The 19,027-nt window shown below is 44.4% G+C and overlaps 1 protein-coding gene and 1 long non-coding RNA gene across 14 annotated transcripts in view; one reads left to right on the top strand and one right to left on the bottom strand.

Annotated features, from left to right (window-relative positions):
- The window catches only part of LOC136792144 (uncharacterized), a 114,038-nt gene extending 100,435 nt beyond the window's left edge, over positions 1-13,603 (bottom strand). For 10 of the 13 annotated variants that reach the window (XR_010835500.1, XR_010835494.1, XR_010835498.1 and 7 more), the window contains exons 1-3: positions 13,065-13,603; positions 12,113-12,203; positions 6,537-6,668 (exon numbers count right to left, since the gene is read on the bottom strand). This is a non-coding gene — a long non-coding RNA (uncharacterized lncRNA). The other 3 variants (XR_010835503.1, XR_010835501.1, XR_010835505.1) reach the window with 3 other exon arrangements.
- A 472-nt stretch (positions 13,604-14,075) lies between these two features.
- Positions 14,076-15,774, top strand: PCBP1 (poly(rC) binding protein 1). The gene has a single exon (XM_059079824.2). The coding sequence runs from the start codon at positions 14,356-14,358 to the stop codon at positions 15,424-15,426; it is 1,071 nt and encodes a 356-aa protein (XP_058935807.1). The 5' UTR covers positions 14,076-14,355; the 3' UTR covers positions 15,427-15,774.
- Positions 15,775-19,027: the final 3,253 nt, after the last annotated feature.

Here is a 19,027-nt window from a genome sequence, read left to right as displayed (position 1 = left end):
AGACCCAATACAGCCAAAAATATAAATAAATTTTTTAAAAAAGAATAAATTTATTCATTCAACTCCTATGTGCTAGGTACTGTTCTAGGAGGTGAGGATATAGCAATGAGCATAACAAAGTGGATGAAATTTACATTCTAATCATGGGTGACAAATAATAAACTACAGTAGAGAGTTCCTAGAACAGTGCCCGGCACACAGTAGGCAGCATTCAAAATATCTAAATGAATGAATGAATGAATAGTATGTCAAATAGTAATAAGTAATAGTAATAAGTGCTCTGTGGAGGAAAAATAAAGCAGGGAAGGGAAACAAGGAAGGCAGAGAGCAGGAGATGGCTTTTACTTTAAATAGGATGGTCAAGGAATGCTTAGATTAGGTGACAGTGGGGCAGAAACCTGAAGGAGGTAATGGAGGAGGCCACAAAAACAACTACAAAGGTCCCAAGGCTTGGCATGTTGGAGCAATTGCAAGGAGACCAGTGTGGCCAGAGCACAAAGGGAAAGTGATAGATGATAAGGTCAGAGCAGCTGGGAGAGGGTGATGTTGAAGAGCCCGTGCAGCCTTGTAGATCACCTGAAGGACTTTAGTTTTTAATCTGGGTGGGACCCAGTGGATAGTTTTCAGCAGAGTGGTATGATTTGATATACACATAACAAGATTATACTGGTCACTGTTAAGATTAGACTGGGGGCCCCCGAGAAAACCATAATTCAAAAAGAGTCATGTACCACAATGTTCAATGCAGCTCTATTTACAATAGCCAGGACATGGAAGCAACCTAAGTGTCCAACGACAGATGAATGGATAAAGATGTGGCACATATATACAATGAAATATTACTCAGCCAAAAAGGAAATGAAATTGAGTTATCTGTAGTGAGGTGGATGGACCTAGAGTCTGTCATACAGAGTGAAGTAAGTCAGAAAGAGAAAAATAAATACCATATGCTAAAACATATACATGGAATCTGAAAAAAAAAAAAAAAAAGGTCATGAAGAACCTAGGTGCAGGACGGGAATAAAGACACAGACCTACTAGAGAAGGGACCTGAGGACACAGGGAGGGAAGGGTAAGCTGGGACAAAGTGAGAGAGTGGCATGGACATATATACACTACCAAATGTAAAACCAATAGCTAGTGGGAAGAAGCCGAATAGCACAGGGAGATCAGCTCGGTGCTTTGTGACCACCTAGAGGGGTGGGATAGGGAGGGTGGGAGGGAGGGAGACGCAAGAGGGAAGAGATATGGGGATATATGCATATGTATAGCTGATTCACTTTGTTATAAAGCAGAAACTAACACACCATTGTAAAGCAATTATACTCCAATAAAGATGTAAAAATAAAAAAAGATTAGACTGGGGGAGACCAAGAGCAAAAGGAGGAAGACCATTTAGAATGCTATTCCAACAGTAACAGGGAAGAGGGTGAGAAGTGTTCAAACCCTGGATGCATTTTAAGGTAGAACTCACAGGACTGGCTAGTGGATTGGATGATGAGAGAAAGAGAAAGAACAGAGTCAAGGGAGAGTCCTCAATATAACTGAAACTGAGACGGGGAGAAACTGCCAGAGGTACAGGTTTGAGAGGAGAAGTTCCAGTATTAATGTTTTGAATATTTTAAGTTCAAGAAATTATTACAGGACTTCCCTGGTGGCACAGTGGTTAAGAATGAACCTGCCAATGCAGGGGACACGAGTTTGAGCCCTGGTCCAGGAAGATCCACTAAGAGCAACTAAGCCTGTGCACCACAGTGACTGAGCCTGCACTCTAGAGTTCACGAGCCACAACTACTGAGCCTGAGAGCCACAACTACTGAGCCCGTGTGCCACAACTACTGAAGCCCGTGCACCTAGAGCCCATGCTCTTCAACAAGAGAAGTCACTGCAATGAGAAGCCCATGCACTGCAATGAAGAGGAGCCCCCGCTCACCACAACTAGAGAAAGCCTGCATGCAGCAACAAAGACACAACACAGCCAAAAATAAATAAATAAATAAATAAATTTGAAGAAAAAGAAGCTATTATATACACAAGTGGAGACATCCCGTAGGCAGCTGGACAGAGGAGTCTTGAGTTCACAGGAAGACATTCAAGCTCGTAATATATACTTGAGAATTCTCAGGGTATAAATGATATTTAAATTCTTAAAAGAGAGCACTTGGTAAATGAGTGTAGACAGAGAAGTGATCCAAAGACTGATTTGAGTACTCTATCATTGGAGGCTGAGGAGATAAGGAAATAGCCAAAAGGGCGGGGCGGTACGTGGGAGTTTGAGAAGAAGGGGCTCCTGAGGTAGAAGGAGAACCAAGGGAGTGGCATCCTGGAAGCCAAGTGAAACTAGTGTGTGAGGAGGAAGTGTCAAATACTACTGAGAGATCAAGAAGACGACTGAGAAATGACCACTGAATCTATGTACTATTTTCTAAGCATTCCTCCCTAATCCACACATAACACATTTTTTTCTTTTAATCTAGGTAAAATCCCAGTATTGTCCAATGAATACACATAAGGTTTCTGTTTAATGAAGCTATATCTGCATTTCAAAAAACAAAATCAATGCTCCTAATATGGACACAGCAGACCTCACACAGTGAATAATGTTGAGCAAATGCTTTATCTGGTTGAAGAAAGTGTCTCTCTGAAACAATGTCCCCGACCAAGTCTTACTTGTGTTCAGTAGGTGGGATCAGAGAAATGAGCTATTTAAATGTATTCCTTTTGTTCTGCCATAAAGTAGCAATTATTCTTGAACTTATTTTCCTCCTTCCTAACTCAAACATCTAAGCAGCTAAACAAAGACCCTAAATTTCCGCACACACCCCCTTATAAACAAAGCAGAACACAATAAAATCCAAAAGTTGGATGAGAAAGGGATATGCTATCTATTGTAGCTGCTTTCTTTTACTGTACAAAGGGTTAATAATTATTTGCTAATTCAAAGGTTGTACTTTGTTTACAGTTTGTCCTTAAAATCTCTAGATAGGAAGTGTGATTTCTAGTGTCTTCACCTTAAAAGAGAATTATTGCTACAGGGCTTCCCTGGTGGCGCAGTGGTTGAGAGTCCGCCTGCCGATGCAGGGTACACGGGTTCGTGCCCCGGTCTGGGAAGATCCCACATGCCGCGGAGCGGCGGGGCCCGTGAGCCATGGCCGCTGAGCCTGTACGTCCGGAGCCTGCGCTCCGCGATGGGAGAGGCCACAACAGTGAGAGGCCCGCGTACCGCAAAAAAAAAAAAGAGAATTATTGCTACAAAATAAGGACTTTAACTTTCTGTGCTCTAGCGCAGGGGTCCCCAACCCCCGGGCCACAGGCCAGTACTGGTTAGGAACCAGGCAGCACAGCAGGAGGTGAGTAGCGGGCAAGAGAGCGAAGCTTCACCTGTATCTACAGCCTCTCCCTATCGCTCACATTACCACCTGAGCTCCGCCTCCTGTCAGCATTATCATGAGTTGTCTAATTATTTCATTATATATTTCAATATAATAATAATAGAAATAAAGTGCATGGTAAATATAATGCTCTTGAATCATCCTGAAACCATGCCCCCCCACCCCGTCCGTAGAAAAACTGTCTTCCACGAAACTGGTCCCTGGTGCCGAAAAGGTTGGGAAACAGTGCTCTAGCAAACAGAGTCAAGTCTCAATAATCTACACTTCTGAAGCAGAACAATAATCACCAAAAACTGGATCATGCAAACATCCTTCATGTCTTCATGAAACAGCTACTACCTCTGAAAGGGCTGAGCTCTCTGCCTTTGGGAGGAATACCCTTCCCTGCCCTCCACCATGCAATTTGCCAACTTGGGACTCAGCCCGAATGACAACTTCTCTAGGCAGCCTTCCCAGATCCCCTCCAAGACTGAATCAAGGGCCCTCCTCTGAACCTGTAACACCACAGCTTGGTAAGCACCACAGCTTACTCATATCCCAATACTTTAACACATTATACTGTGAATCTGTTTACTTCTCTGTCTACATCTCCAGACCATAAACATCTTGAGGGCAAGGACAATATCTCATTCATTTTTATAGCCTTAGTGTCTGAAACATATCAAACAATCAAGTGTCTGCTGAATGAAAGAATAACATGAAACTTGACCCAGAATACCTTACATGATTTTTGTAGCACATTTTCCTTGATAAACCAGGGGAACTTAGGCTAATATTAAAATTACTGGTGTCTATATGATCCAGCAATTCTACTCCTGAGAATATATCCACACAAAACTGTAATTCAAAAAGATACATGCACCCCTATATTCACGACAGCACTATTCACAATAGCCAAGATGTGGAAACAACCTCAATATCCACTGACAGCTGAATGGATAAAGAAGACATGGTACATATATACAATGGAATACTACACCGCAATAAAAAATGAAATAATGCCATTTGCAACAATATGGATGGACTCAGAGATTATCATACTAAGTGAAGTAAGCCAGAAAGAGAAAGAAAAATACCATATGATATCACTTATATGTGGAATCTAAAATATGACACAAATGAACCTATCTACGAAACAGAAACAGACTCACAGACACAGAAAACAGGCTTGTGGTTGCCAAGTGGGGGTGGAGGAGGGATGGATTGGGAGTTTGGGGTTAGCAGGTGCCAACTATTATATACAGAATGGATAAACTACAAGGTCCTACTGTATAGCACAGGGAACTATATCAATAACCCGTGATAAACCAAAACAAAAAAAAAATATAAAAAAGAATGCATACATATTTATAACAGTTTCTTATTAACTCAGCATTGTAAATCAATACGTCAATAAAAGTAAAATAAAACAGGGAGTGCCCTCGTGGCCTAAGGGTTAGGATTCAGTGCTTTCACTGCAGAGGCCTGAGTTCGATCCCTGGTCTGGGAACCATCCCGCAATGCCATGCAGCATGGCCAAAATACAAAATAAATAAATAAATAAATAAAATAAAATTACTGGCATCTATTCACATCCCCAACTGATAGCAAAAACAAAGAAATTTCCCCTACTGACACTGAAAATAGAGAATAAGAAAAGATATGTGCTACTTAAAATCAGATCAGGAGGAGTTACCATACTAGCTGCTCTTCCTTGATTTGTTCCACACCATAGGAGAGGCTAATGGACCTCTGGATTAATCTCTTCACCTCCCTTCCACTGATTCTGTATTCTCCTCTTTGCCCTATTCTTCTTTTGTTTGTTTTGTTTTAATATTTATTTATTTTTGGCTGTTTCAGGTCTTAGTTGTGGCACATGGGATCCTTCGTTGTGGCCCATGGGCTTCTCTCTAATTGTGGCATGCAGGTTCCAGAATGCGTGGGCTCTGTAGTTGCGGCACATAGGCTCTCCAGTTATGGTACACAGGCTTAGCTGGCCTGTGGTATATAGGCTCTTAGTTCCCTGACCAGGGATCAAACCCAGGTCCCCTGCATTGGAAGGTGGATTCTTAACCACTGGACCACCAGGGAAGTCCCCTCTGCCGTATCCTTTTCTCTCTTTGCTTTACTTACCTTTTCCTACTTCTTCTCATTCTATACTTTGCATTTGCATTCTGTTCTCATTTTCCCTTTAACTTTTCTCTGCACGCTGTTCTCCAGGCCTTATTTAGTTAAAATGACCCTGGGCATTTTAACATGAGCAATGCTTTGCCCAAATGGGAGAACTTAGGCCAAGGATGTTGCTGTATATCTTGGTCACTTCTGTAAATCACACCAACATGTTTCTGAGGAAACCAAGTAGCGACCCCCTAACAGCAGCACAGGGTTATCAGCATATGAGGTCAAATTGTTATATCCACAGTGCGTAAGACATGTTTCTAAAGTGCACTCTCTAGTATCCTGGAAATAGGGTAAAGGTCCTCTTAATTTACAATAATTTTAAATAAAAGAGAAATGGGAAGTTAAATATGAAGGGCAAAGAGGAAAAGAAACCATGTTTTTGGGAAAAATGCTGCGTGTTGATAGGACAAATTTCAAAAGCTATAGGATACCTGCTGGGCCAGGTAGGTTGGAGGGAAAAAAAAAGGTGGTTCCTGCCCCCAGGGAACCTAGTCTCATTCTTACCACTTCCCAAACCCATAAATGTAAACATTAAAGAACCAGAGAGAGGAGATTCTCTTGCATCAAAAGAGTCAGTAACCTAACATAAGTGAATTGGATGTTCTGGGACAGAAAAATAAAGACTGGATAGAAAACTCTTTGAATTTAAGATAAAGTTATTCCATGTGTTAAAGTCAGTGCCACAAACATCAGAAGCCAAGGAAAGGAACAATCCACGACTAGGAGTCAAGAGGCCTAGCTCAGGTCCTAACAAGCTGTGTAACCTTGGGCAAGTCATTTTACTACTCTGATCCAAAGATGGTTCTTTCATAAAATGGGCATAATAATATCTCCCTGGCAAAGTTGACTGTGATGATTAAATAACACTTTGAAAAGTTTTATATAACATGCCAATGTGGTAAGAGGAAGCTAAAATCCTGTGGTTCAGCTTCTAAAGTGTAAGCCTGACTCACCTTCCCAACCTTGTTAAACCCTTTAACCAACCTGGGAGAAGAGTCACGTGAGGCTCCAGGAGTGGGGTGGTGACTATTTAGTCAGTTGCTCTGTATCTCAGTAGCTTCATCTGTAAAATGGGTGGTGTGGAATTCACTCACATATCTGCAGGATAATGCAGGTCTGAGGAAGGGAGTGGAGAATTTACCATAACAGAGTAAAACATTTACCCAACCCTCCTTCCCAGGGATAAATAACCAAGATCATCAAATATCATCACTCCCTGGACAAAATTAGAAACGGCCTTAGAGAGCATTTAATCTCGTTTTACAGATGGGAAAACTGAGGCCCAGATAAATGAACTGAATTGTAGAACTCTCAAAGCTAGTTAGTGGCAGAGCTGGAGCTAGGGGCCAGAGCCACCAATTCTCAAGTCCAGTACCCTCTTTGCCACATCTCAGGGTCACCCAAGGCACCTGAGGCCCTTACAACACATTACCAACACCAAGACACATCAAATTTCATCGACAGCTAAATGTGGGCTACCCAAAGGAGGGGCTGTAAGACTCTGATGCAGGCGGTGCTGAGAGCTGGGAAAGATAAGACTTCATTGGGAATGTGAGTAGAGTCCTGGAGATACTCAGACACAAAGAGATTAAAGAAATATGTCTGCTTCAGAATTACAAAGGATCATGAGAGATTGCTACAAACAACTATACGCCAATAAAATGGACAACCTGGAAGAAATGGACACATTCTTAGAAAAGCACAACCTTCTGAGACAGAACCAGGAAGAAAAAGAAAATATAAACAGACCAATCACAAGCATTGAAATTGAAACTGTGATTAAAAATCTTCCAACAAACAAAAGCCAAGGACCAGATGGTTTCACAGGCGAATTCTATCAAACATTTAGAGAAGAGCTAACGCCTATCCTTCTCAAACTCTTGCAAAATATAGCAGAGGGAGGAACACTCCCAAACTCATTCTACAAGGCCACCATCACCCTGATACCAAGACCAGATAAAGATGCCACAAAAAAAGAAAACTACAGGCCAATATCACTGATGAACATAAATGCAAAAATCATCAACAAAATACTAGCAAACAATGCAACAGCACATTAAAAGGATCATACACCATGATCAAGTGGGGTTTCCCAGGGATGCAAGGATTCTTCAATATATGCAAATCAATCAATGTGATACACCATATTAACAGACTGAAGGAGAAAAACCATATAATCATCTCAATAGATGCAGAAAAAGCTTTTGACAAAATTCAACTCCAGAAAGTGGGCATAGAGGGAACCTACCTCAACATAATAAAGGCCATATATGACAAACCCACAGCAAACATCATTCTCAATGGTGAAAAACTGAAATCAATTCCACTAAGATCAGGAACAAGACAAGGTTGTCCACTCTCACCACTATTATTCACCATAGTTTTGGAAGTTTTAGCCACAGCAATCAGAGATGAAAAAGAAAGAAAAGGGGGCTTCCCTGGTGGCGCAGTGGTTGAGAATCCGCCTGCCGATGCAGGAGACACGGGTTCGTGCCCTGGTCCGGGAAGATCCCACATGCCGCGGAGCAACTAAGCCCGTGAGCTATGGCCGCTGAGCCTGTGCGTCCGGAGCCTGTGCTCCGCAACGGGAGAGGCCACAACAGTGAGAGGCCCGCATACCGCAAAAAAAAAAAAAAAAAAAAAAAAAGAAAGAAAGAAAAGGAATCCAAATCAGAAGAGAAGTAAAACTGTCACTGTTTGCAGATGACATGATACTATACATAGAGAATCCTAAAGATGCTACCAGAAAACTACTACAGCTAATCAATGAATGCGGTAAAGTAGCAGGATACAAAACTAATGCACAGAAATCTCTTGCATTCCTATACACTAATAATGAAAAATCTGAAAGAAATGAAGGAAACACTCCCATTTACCACTGAAACAAAAAGAATAAAATACCTAGGAATAAACCTACCCAAGGAGACAAAAGACCTGTATGCAGAAACTACAAGGCACTGATGAAAGAAATTAAAGATGATACAAACAGACAGAGATATACCATGTTCTTGGATTGGAAGAATCAATATTGTGAAAATGACTATACTACCCAAAGCAATCTACAGATTCAATGCAATCCCTATCAAACTACCAATGGCATTTTTCACAGAACTAGAACAAAAAGTTTTCATAATTTGTATGGAAACACAAAAGACCCCAAATAGCCAAAGCAATCTTGAGAAAGAAAAACTGAGCTGGAGGAATCAGGCTCCCGGACTTCAGACTATACTACAAAGCTACAGTAATGAAGACAGAATGGTACTGGCAAAAAAACAGAAATATATAGATCAATGGAAGAGAATAGAAAGTCCAGAGATAAACCCACGCACATATGGTCACCTTATCTTTGATAAAGGAGGCAAGAATATACAATGGAGAAAAGACAGCCTCTTCAATAAGTGGTGCTGAGAAAACTGGACAGCTCCATGTAAAAGAATGAAATTAGAACACTCCCTAACACCATACACAAAAATAAACTCAAAATGGATTAAAGACCTAAATGTAAGACCAGACAGTATAAAACTCTTAGAGGAAAACATAGGCAGACCATTCCATGACATAAATCACAGCAAGATCCTTTTTGACCCACCTCCTAGAGAAATGGAAATAAAAACAAAAATAAACAAATGGGACCTAATGAAACTTAAAAGCTTTTGCACAGCAAAGGAAACCATAAACACCACAAAAAGACAACCCTCCAAATGGGAGAAAATATTTGCAAACGAAACAACTGACAAAGGATTAATCTCCAAAATATACAAGCAGCTCATGCAGCTCAATATTAAAGAAACAAGCAACCCAATGCAAAAATGGGCAGAAGACCTAAACAGACATTTCTCCAAAAAAGATATACAGATTACCAACAAACACATGAAAGGATGCTCAACATCACTAATCATTAGAGAAATGCAAATCAAAACTACAATGAGGTACCACCTCACACCAGTGAGAATGGCCATCATCAAAAAATCTACAGAGACTTCCCTGGTGGCACAGTGGTTAAGAATCCATCTGCCAACGCAGGGGACACAGGTTTGAGCCTTGGTCTGGGAAGATCCCACATGCCGCGGAGCAATTATGCCCGTGTGCCACAACTACTGGGCCTGCGCTCTAGAGCCTGTGAGCCACAACTACTGAGCCCGTGTGCCACAACAAAGGAAGCCCACAAGCCTAGAGCCCGTGCTCCGCAACAAGAGAAGCCACCTCAATGAGAAGCCCGCGCGCCGCAACCAAGAGTAGCCCCCACTCACTGCAACTAGAGAAGGCCTGCACACAGCCAAAACTAAAATAAATAAATAAATAAAAAATTTTTTAAAATCTACAAACAATAAATGCTGGAGAGGGTGTGGAGAAAAGGGAAGCCTCTCGCACTGTAGGTGGGAATGTAAATTGATACAGCCACTATGGAGAACAGTACAGAGGTTCTTCAAAGAACTAAAAACAGAACTACCATATAACGCAGCAATCCCACTACTGGACATAAAACCATAATTCAAGAGTCATGTACCACAATGTGCACTGCAGCTCTATTTACAATAGCCAGGACACGGAAGCAACCTAAGTGTCCATCAACAGATGAATGGATAAAGAAGATGTGGCACATATATACAGTGGAATGTTACTCAGCCATAAAAAGAAACGAAACTAAGTTATTTGTAGTGAGGTGCATGGACCTAAAGACTATCATACAGAGTGAAGTAAGTCAGAAAGAGAAAAACAAGTACTGTATGCTAACACATATATATGGAATCTAAAAAAAAAAAGAAAAAAAGGTTCTGAAGAACCTAGGGGCAGGATAGAAATGAAGATGCAGACATAGAGAATAGACTTGAGGACATGGGGAGGGGCAAGGGCAGGTGGAGACGAAGTGAGAGAGTGGTATGGACATATATACACTACCAAATGTAAAATAGATAGCTAATGAAAAGCAGTTGCATAGCACAGGGAGATCAGCTCAGTGCTCTGTGTCCAACTAGAGGGGTGGGATAGGGATGGTGGGAGGAAGATGCAAGAGGGAGGAGATATGGGGATATATGTATATGTATGGCTGATACCTTTGTTATAAAGCAGAAACTTACACACCATTGCAAAGCAATTATACTCCAATAAAGATGTTAAAAAATAAATATGCCTGCCAAAAAAGGCTTCAAATTGCAGTCTTGGGAAGATGGACCCAGTGGGTAAAATTTTCTTTAGGGAAAAGAAACAGGTGGCAGATTTAGAGGACAAGAATGCTTTGAATCAGGATAATTCTTGATTATATGCAATTTAGTCCTTTTGTTGTCTCCTAAGTTTTTAACATTTACTAAGATCAACTGTCTCTCTACAAGATAAGGCCCTCTGAAGGGACCACAGACGTCTACCTTAGTGGTTAAGTATATAGGCTCTGGGCTCAAATTGCCTCGATTCAAATCTTCGTTTTACCACTTAACAGCTGTGTGACCTTAGATAAATCCTTCTCTTTGTACCTCTGTTAAAATGGAAATAACATCACCTCCTTCTCAGGAGGATTTGTGAGGTTTAAATGTGTAGATTAAGCATACTGGTCACAACCTAATAATGGGTTTTTCATCCTTTAGTGTGATGTGTGCCTCTTTTTTTTTTTTTAATGTAAAGAAGACAACAGAAATTACCAGAGTACATTGCACGTAGTATGAATAAGTACTATTTTGCAAAAATTTTGTTTCTTTTATCTGTATGTGTGCATATATGTTTCAATTACGTAAAATCTACTTCTCATGGTGGTTCGCTTTTAAAAATGTGAGAACCACTGAATTAACACACAAAATAAAGGTTCAAACAGTGCCTGGCACACAGTAAGCACTTAGTGCTATGACTGTCATTGTTGCTGTTATGTACCTACCTGTTAAAGTTGTTTGTAGGATTATCTAAGGTAATATGAAGGCACTTTGGAAAGTCTAATATACAATATTAGTGTAAGTTAAAGGAAGCAAAAAGCCCTTCTCTTCACCTCTTAATACCCATACAAGCGTAGCCCTGTTTCGGCACATATTTGTTGCTTGGTCCACAAGTTATTTGTTACATTGAACTGAAAAGTCCACAGACCATGACTTATCTACCACTCTGTCATGCTCTGTCAATATCTGCAGAGAAATAAAGGCTTGGTGCCAGAGTAAATTTATTTATTTTTACCTGGGTGGAGGTTGGGATGGGGAAGGCAAAAGTCATGCCCATGGGTAGCTGAAGGACGCAAGTGAGTCAGAGAAATTGCTTGCTCCCACAAAGCCAGGTAGACTCAAATGCGCCACAGCCCAGGCTGGACTGACAGATTCTTGAGCCTTTATGCAGGGCTGAATCACTTCCTTCTCTCTATCCTCACCCAGACAACTCATTCAAAAAAAAAAAATAGCCTCTGAGCTCCTCACAGTCATAGCTCACACCAGGAAAAACTGGGAATCCCCAAACAGATACAAATAGGGGGTGACTATGCAACAAAAAGTTACCTGAGGGGTTCCTTGAAATAACAAGCCCACCTAAACGTCCAAATAGCATTTAAATTCAAAACCCTGACTTAGAGAAAAATTTGGAAATGTGCTCACCAATAACTGTATCAGGTCTGGATTCCATCCTCAACACTGTGTGACCTTGAATTAGTCACTGCATCTCTCTGGGCCTAAGTGATTTCATCTGCTAAAAAAAAAAAAGAGAGAGATAACACGTATCTCACAGGGTCATTGTAAAAATTAAAGACAGTATGCAGTAAAATGGCTAGCACAGGATCTGGCACTGGTAAATGCACAATAAATGTCTGTCCCTTCTAGCCTACAAGTCAACAACTACGGCAAACTGAGGTTCACTGGCCAGCTCATAGGTATCCTAGTTGCTTCACGGAAATTGCCTTCTTTTAAAAGAAGCTTTATAATACCATTTCTTTATCTCTCTAGCACAATACCCTATTCTATAAGTCTAGGAAAGCAATAATTTCCCATCTCATTCTTTACAAGTAGTGATTCCTAAATGTTTTGGTACTGAGGACCCAAATTATGCATTGGTACTGCCCCCTCCCCCCTTATCCATTATTTAACGAAATGAGCGAGAGACTCGGTATGATGCCTACATTTTACAGTTATTTGCATTCCCGTTTCAAATTAATGAGAGAAATGTATTAAAATTCCCCCGCTGAGGTTGGGACCAGCCTGCGTGGTTTCATCCCAATCTGGTCAGAGCACTCGCTGCGCGGGGAAGGGCCCGGCTCACGGGCGGGACTGGGGGATGGGGGGGCGGCCGCGTTCTAGAGCTTTCGGCCCGACCCCAATTTCTCGTTGGCGACGAATATAGGCCACGTGTCGCCATTTTGTGTTCAGGAAACATGGCGGCCACCCCCACAGGGAAGAAAGGAGGGGGGGGAAGGACCGCCACGTTAGCAGCTTTCCCTGAGGGATCCTGAAGCACCCCGCGCACTCGGCCTTTTCTGCCTGGCTCAGACGAGGAAAAGGGGAAGGGGCAGAAATCACAACTGGCGCCCCAAGGGCCCCAGAGACCTTTCTTTACCGGGAGGAACGCGCGGCTCCACACACGGCAAGAAAGGCCCTCCAAGATGGCGGGCCCTGTTGGGGGCCGCCCCCGGAGAGCGTGGGCGCCGTGGCTGCACCGAGCGGAGAAAGGGCCGAAAGGCAGCAGCGGGAGAGTAACCCGCGCGGGGAAAACCGCAGGAGCTCCCCAGAGCAGGGGTAAATGCGGTCCCCCAAGAAGCACGCCATTGTCTTAAATGTCTGACGAGGCGGCAGTGACTAAAACGATACCGCGCAGGAGGTGGGGGTTCTGCGGGTTTAACGAAAGAGAGTTGCAAAATGCAGACAAAGCATTATGTAAATGGACGCCATTCTCTTTATGGCCATGTTTCTAGCACTCCCCAGAAACCATGAGCAGAGCCGCGACTCTGACGGCGGCGCGTGGTGGGTTTTGGTCTTTCTCCCCACCGACCACCGCCACGGGGCCGAGGCGGGGGTGGGGGCTGGCGCGGGGTACCCCAACGCCGAAGATGAAGGGGCCCCACGTGCCCGCCCGGGCGGGCGCCCGCCCCGCAGGCCTCGCCTCACCGCCCCTCCCCCCCGGAAGACCGAGGCTGCCCCTCCCGTCCTCCCCACACCCTCACGCACGCGCTCTGGGCGCCTCAAGCGCATGTTTTAAACCCGCGGCGTCCTAGCAGCCGCCTGCAGTTATCGCCGGGGCTGCCCGTGTCGCTCCGCACTTAAACTGCTTTTGTAGGGCGGAAAAATAATGTGTCGCCTCCGCGCACAACATTACCGTTTCCAAACATCTGCCGGCGCCTCTGGGGTTAATAAAATACATGTTCGTTTTAAAATTTTGCCGGACTCACAGCTTTTGCCTACCGGGGATTTCTCTTCAATGCTAGTCTGTTAAAAGTGTATTTTTAAAACTACTCTATGGGGGTTGGCGCAATCTTGTGACCTAAAACGGACGGGTCCTAATTTTTTTTCAAGGGGTCCTGCGCAGCAAGCACTTCCGGGGTCAGAGGGTACGCGGGGTTGAAAGCGGGCTTCCCGCCCCGCCCAGACCGCCGAGGCTGCCGCCGGAGTCGCTACCGCCGCGCCCTCGCCCACCCGCCCGCCCGCCGCTCCCGGCCCCGCTCGCCCCCTCCGCCGCCGCCGCCCGCCCCTGCGACGACGCCGCGGCCTCCCGCCCGCACCCGCTCGTTCCCGCGGCCCTCGCTCGCCTCGCGCCGGCAGTTTTGGGCCTACACCTCCCCTCCCCCAGCCAGCCACCAAAGACTTGACCACGTAACGAGCCCAACTCCCCCGAACGCCGCCCGCCGCTCGCCATGGATGCCGGTGTGACTGAAAGTGGACTAAATGTGACTCTCACCATTCGGCTGCTTATGCACGGAAAGGAAGTAGGAAGCATCATTGGGAAGAAAGGGGAGTCGGTTAAGAGGATCCGCGAAGAGAGTGGCGCGCGGATCAACATCTCGGAGGGGAATTGCCCGGAGAGAATCATCACTCTGACCGGCCCCACCAATGCCATCTTTAAGGCCTTCGCTATGATCATCGACAAGCTGGAAGAAGATATCAACAGCTCCATGACCAACAGCACGGCGGCCAGCAGGCCCCCGGTCACCCTGAGGCTCGTGGTGCCGGCCACCCAGTGCGGCTCCCTGATTGGGAAAGGCGGGTGTAAGATCAAAGAGATCCGCGAGAGTACGGGGGCCCAGGTCCAGGTGGCGGGGGATATGCTGCCCAACTCCACCGAGCGGGCCATCACCATTGCTGGCGTGCCGCAGTCTGTCACCGAGTGTGTCAAGCAGATCTGCCTGGTCATGCTGGAGACGCTCTCCCAGTCTCCGCAAGGGAGAGTCATGACCATTCCGTACCAGCCCATGCCGGCCAGCTCTCCAGTGATCTGCGCGGGCGGCCAAGATCGGTGCAGCGACGCTGCTGGCTACCCTCACGCCACCCATGACCTGGAGGGACCACCTCTAGATGCCTACTCGATTCAAGGACAACACACCATTTCTCCGCTCGATCTGGCCAAGCTGAACCAGGTGGCAAGACAACAGTCTCACTTTGCCATGATGCACGGCGGGACCGGATTCGCCGGAATTGACTCCAGCTCTCCAGAGGTGAAAGGCTATTGGGCAAGTTTGGATGCATCTACTCAAACTACCCATGAACTCACCATTCCAAATAACTTAATTGGCTGCATAATCGGGCGCCAAGGCGCCAACATTAATGAGATCCGCCAGATGTCCGGGGCCCAGATCAAAATTGCTAACCCAGTGGAAGGCTCTTCTGGTAGGCAGGTTACTATCACTGGTTCTGCTGCCAGTATTAGTCTGGCCCAATATCTAATCAATGCCAGGCTTTCCTCTGAGAAGGGCATGGGGTGCAGCTAGAACAGTGTAGGTTCCCTCATAACCCCTTTCTGCTGTTTTCCCATGATCCAACTGTGTAATTTCTGGTCAGTGATTCCAGGTTTTAAATAATTTGTAAGTGTTCAGTTTCTACACAACTTTATCATCCGCTAAGAATTTAAAAATCACATTCTCTGTTCAGCTGTTAATGCTGGGATCCATATTTAGTTTTATAAGCTTTTCCCTGTTTTTAGTTTTGTTTTGGGTTTTTGGGTCATGAATTTTATTTCTGTTTGTCGATAAGAAATGTAAGAGTGGAATGTTAATAAATTTCAGTTTAGTTCTGTAATGTCAAGAATTTAAGAATTAAAAAATGGATTGGTTAAAAAATGCTTCATATTTGAAAAAGCTGGGAACTACTATCTTAAACTCTTTGTTGGTGCATTTCTTTTCTTCCCTTCTAGTGTTAGGCTTTTGTAGGGAGAAGGGTGGGCCCGTCCCTGGTATTTTCTCCAGCCCTTTTCACCTTACTGGTAAGATTCCATTCCCTTTCCATCCCAACAAAGGAACATGGCAGGCTGGGCCTGCTTTGGTACGTTTGCAGAGACGGTGGGGGTCTCTTGGAGAGTGACATCCCTCCAGCCAGGTTCCAGAGAGAGGCCTCTGCCCATTTCTCTGGTAGGAAACATAAGGGGTTTCTCTGATGGGAAGAGTATGCCCACCCGGTAGGACCTCTGATGAATGGCAGTGTGTCCTCTAGTCCCACCAGCCCCGCCCTCAATCTCACGTGCAAAACTCTTAGCCAGGAACAAAAAAACGTTCTAAGGTGGGAGGAGCCTGGGGGACCCGGAGAAGAGGTGGGGGAGGGAAGGGCTGGGCTGGGGGGGAAGGGAGGGGCTGAGGTGGGGGAAGGGAAAGGGGCTGGGTGGGTCTAAGGGCTTGGGAGAGGGTAGCTGCTACAGGGTGGTGGTAGGGATAGTGGGCTTGGTTGGGCAGCAAGACTGAATGGGGGATGGTAGCAGCGGGGCGCATGTGTCGCGCATGCACCTGTGGCAAGCGGCCTGTCAAGAGGATGTTATTACACCTGCCAAGTGGCTACCCAGAAACAAAGGAGGCCAGCTTCTAATTCTGCTGTGTGCGATGTTTAGAGAAATCATTGTACCAGGAAGTAATTCTGCTTAAATGGGGCAGTCTACACAGGCAGGAATGTAGGCTGATCATTGACAACCGCCTAAGAAGGACCTCAGTGTTTAAAAATGCAGATTCCTGGGTCCCACCCCAAATCTAATCAGAAGACTGCATTTTCAGCAAAGCTCCAAAAGGTCCTTAGATGTGAGTGCCACTGATTCTCTTCACCAGTGGAGTAGGAAGATCTTGCTGTAAAGGCCTAGCAGCCTCATGTCAGCCAGTGGGTCTAGGCTGAAACTGATGAGAGAAGAAAATTTTTCCACCATTAGGCAAAAACACTAGAAACAGCAGATTAGGACAATAGACGATTAGGTGCCAGAGTGTGTTGTTCAAACCAGGCACTGTGGGAGATCACCAACAGCAGAAATTCCTGTGGGAGGGGAGATTAGCCACCATAAATATTTGTTGAGGTTTCTTCTCCACAGGGCATCTGCTCCTTTTTTTGGAGGTACAGACCTAGTTCCGAGGGTCCCTGGAGGTAAGATTGGCGTCTATCATGTACTTTATACCCACTGCGGAGTCAGGCAGTTAGTCCCTAAAAGCCCAAGTCCTGGAGTTAAACCTGAATTTAATTTTTTTTTTTTTTTTTTTTTTTCTGCGGTACGCGGGCCTCTCACTGTTGTGGCCTCTCCTGTTGCAGAGCACAGGCCCCGGATGCGCAGGCTCAGAGGCCATGGCTCACGGGCCCAGCCTCTCCGCAGCATGTGGGATCTTCCCGGACCGGGGCACGAACCCGTGTCCCCTGCATCGGCAGGCGGACTCTCAACCACTGCGCCACCAGGGAAGCCCCTGAATTTAAATTTGAATTCTGCCACTGTGGCCTTGGGCAAATTACTTAAGTTCTGTATAAAATGGAGGTGTTGAAGTACACATCTGAGCTTGTGAAAGAAAAAAAAAGCATGTGTAAAACAGAATAGTGCTTATAACACAGTAAACTTCAATATACTTTAGATTGCAAAAAGCCAAAGGCCCATTTCTGCCCCCAATGTCTTTGGGCAGAGAAATATTGAAAGAAAGCAATGTGTACTAAATGATAAGCTGAGAGAAGACAGTTGTCTTGAGGGGCCAGGATAGGTAAGGGAGACACTAGTGAAGACCCAGCAATGGGTTTGATGTCTTCTGGAAATAATGAGCACAAATCAAGTTTGTGTAGAATAGAGCAGGAGGGGATAATTAGGTTGGACCCTCAAACACCACATCGAATGGTTTGTGAGATATCCTTGAAACTTGCTGGGGGAAGTGGTTCCAATGCCCTATAAAAAAGTAGGCCTCAAATTTTCCTCAAACCCCATCCCCACCCCTTAAAAGGCAAAGCCAGCAATAGTATGTAAAATAATGATTTAGATAGCAAGGATGGATAGGATAGGATGGGAAGAATGGCAGCTTGGAGAGAATAAAGGCAGGAACAGCAGTTAGTAAACTACCTCAGCTAAGTAGGTTCTAATATTGGTTGGGAAGCAGTATCAATAGAAATGCATATAGAAAGGGACCAATGCAAGAGAGATTGAAACTGCATGAGGAGGCCAGAGAAAGAGCTGTAAGGAAGGGGAGCAGTGAATTCAGACATGGTGACTGGAGTATTTGCAGGCAGAAATATTCAACAAGTAGCTTGAAATAGGAGACAAACTCTGAAGGGAAATCAGAGCTACAGGGAGACAGGTAACAAGAGGAGAGGGCTAGAGATTGAGCTTTGGGGTATAAGCTGGGGGTAAAGGGACCTAGTCAAATTGTTCACTGTATCTCTAGTGCCTGTCACCATACCTGGCATACAGCAGGGGCTCAATAAGTATTTGTGGAATAAATATGGAGGAAGCAGCCAATGAAGAAGGAATAGTCAAAGCAGCAGAAGAAAAACCGGGAGAGCACCCTTGAGAGTAGTCAAGGAGGAAAGTTTCAAGGCCAATGGAATGACAATAATGCAGCAATCGTGAGGTTTAACAGGTTTGATTGAACATCTATGTGCAAACATAGATTTGAACTAAAACTTGAAGTTTTGGTACAGTTGAGAGATGTGTAATAGCCCATTGTAGTTAGAGTATGTTACTTGGTAAAGGGAGGGAAGGGGAGGTGGAGGAAGCCGCAGAATCATTTGAGGCTAAATTATAAACAGCTTTGAATGCCAAAATAAGGAGCTTTGAGCTTGATCTTGAAAACCAGTCGTCTCCAAACATTTTTTAAAGTGTACCCCTTCTGTAAAATGTCTTTAGCATATACCCTTATTACATGCTCATTTGTTTATAAATTATGTATATGTCTATAGTCATGCTTTTTTATAAACTATATACATAATATAAAGCATAATTCTAGATATTATATATATTAGAAAACATTAAAAACTTAAAACTTAAATGTTAACAGTTAAGATAAAAACAAAGTGAAATCTAATTTCTAATGGTTTTTTTTTTTACTCCCTTTCCCCCCATTCATTTTAGAGATTAAAGGGGATACTGGAGAA

This window comes from Kogia breviceps, chromosome 11, assembly GCF_026419965.1.
Source record: "Kogia breviceps isolate mKogBre1 chromosome 11, mKogBre1 haplotype 1, whole genome shotgun sequence".
Taxonomy (NCBI): Eukaryota; Metazoa; Chordata; class Mammalia; order Artiodactyla; family Physeteridae; genus Kogia; species Kogia breviceps.
The sequence above is the reverse complement of the archived record's forward strand: the minus strand, read 5'-3'. Positions and strand labels throughout refer to the sequence as shown.

Excerpts from the sequence above, each read along its gene's own strand:
- PCBP1 (XM_059079824.2), top strand. The coding sequence starts at position 14,356 with ATGGATGCCGGTGTGACTGAAAGTGGACTAAATGTGACTCTCACCATT.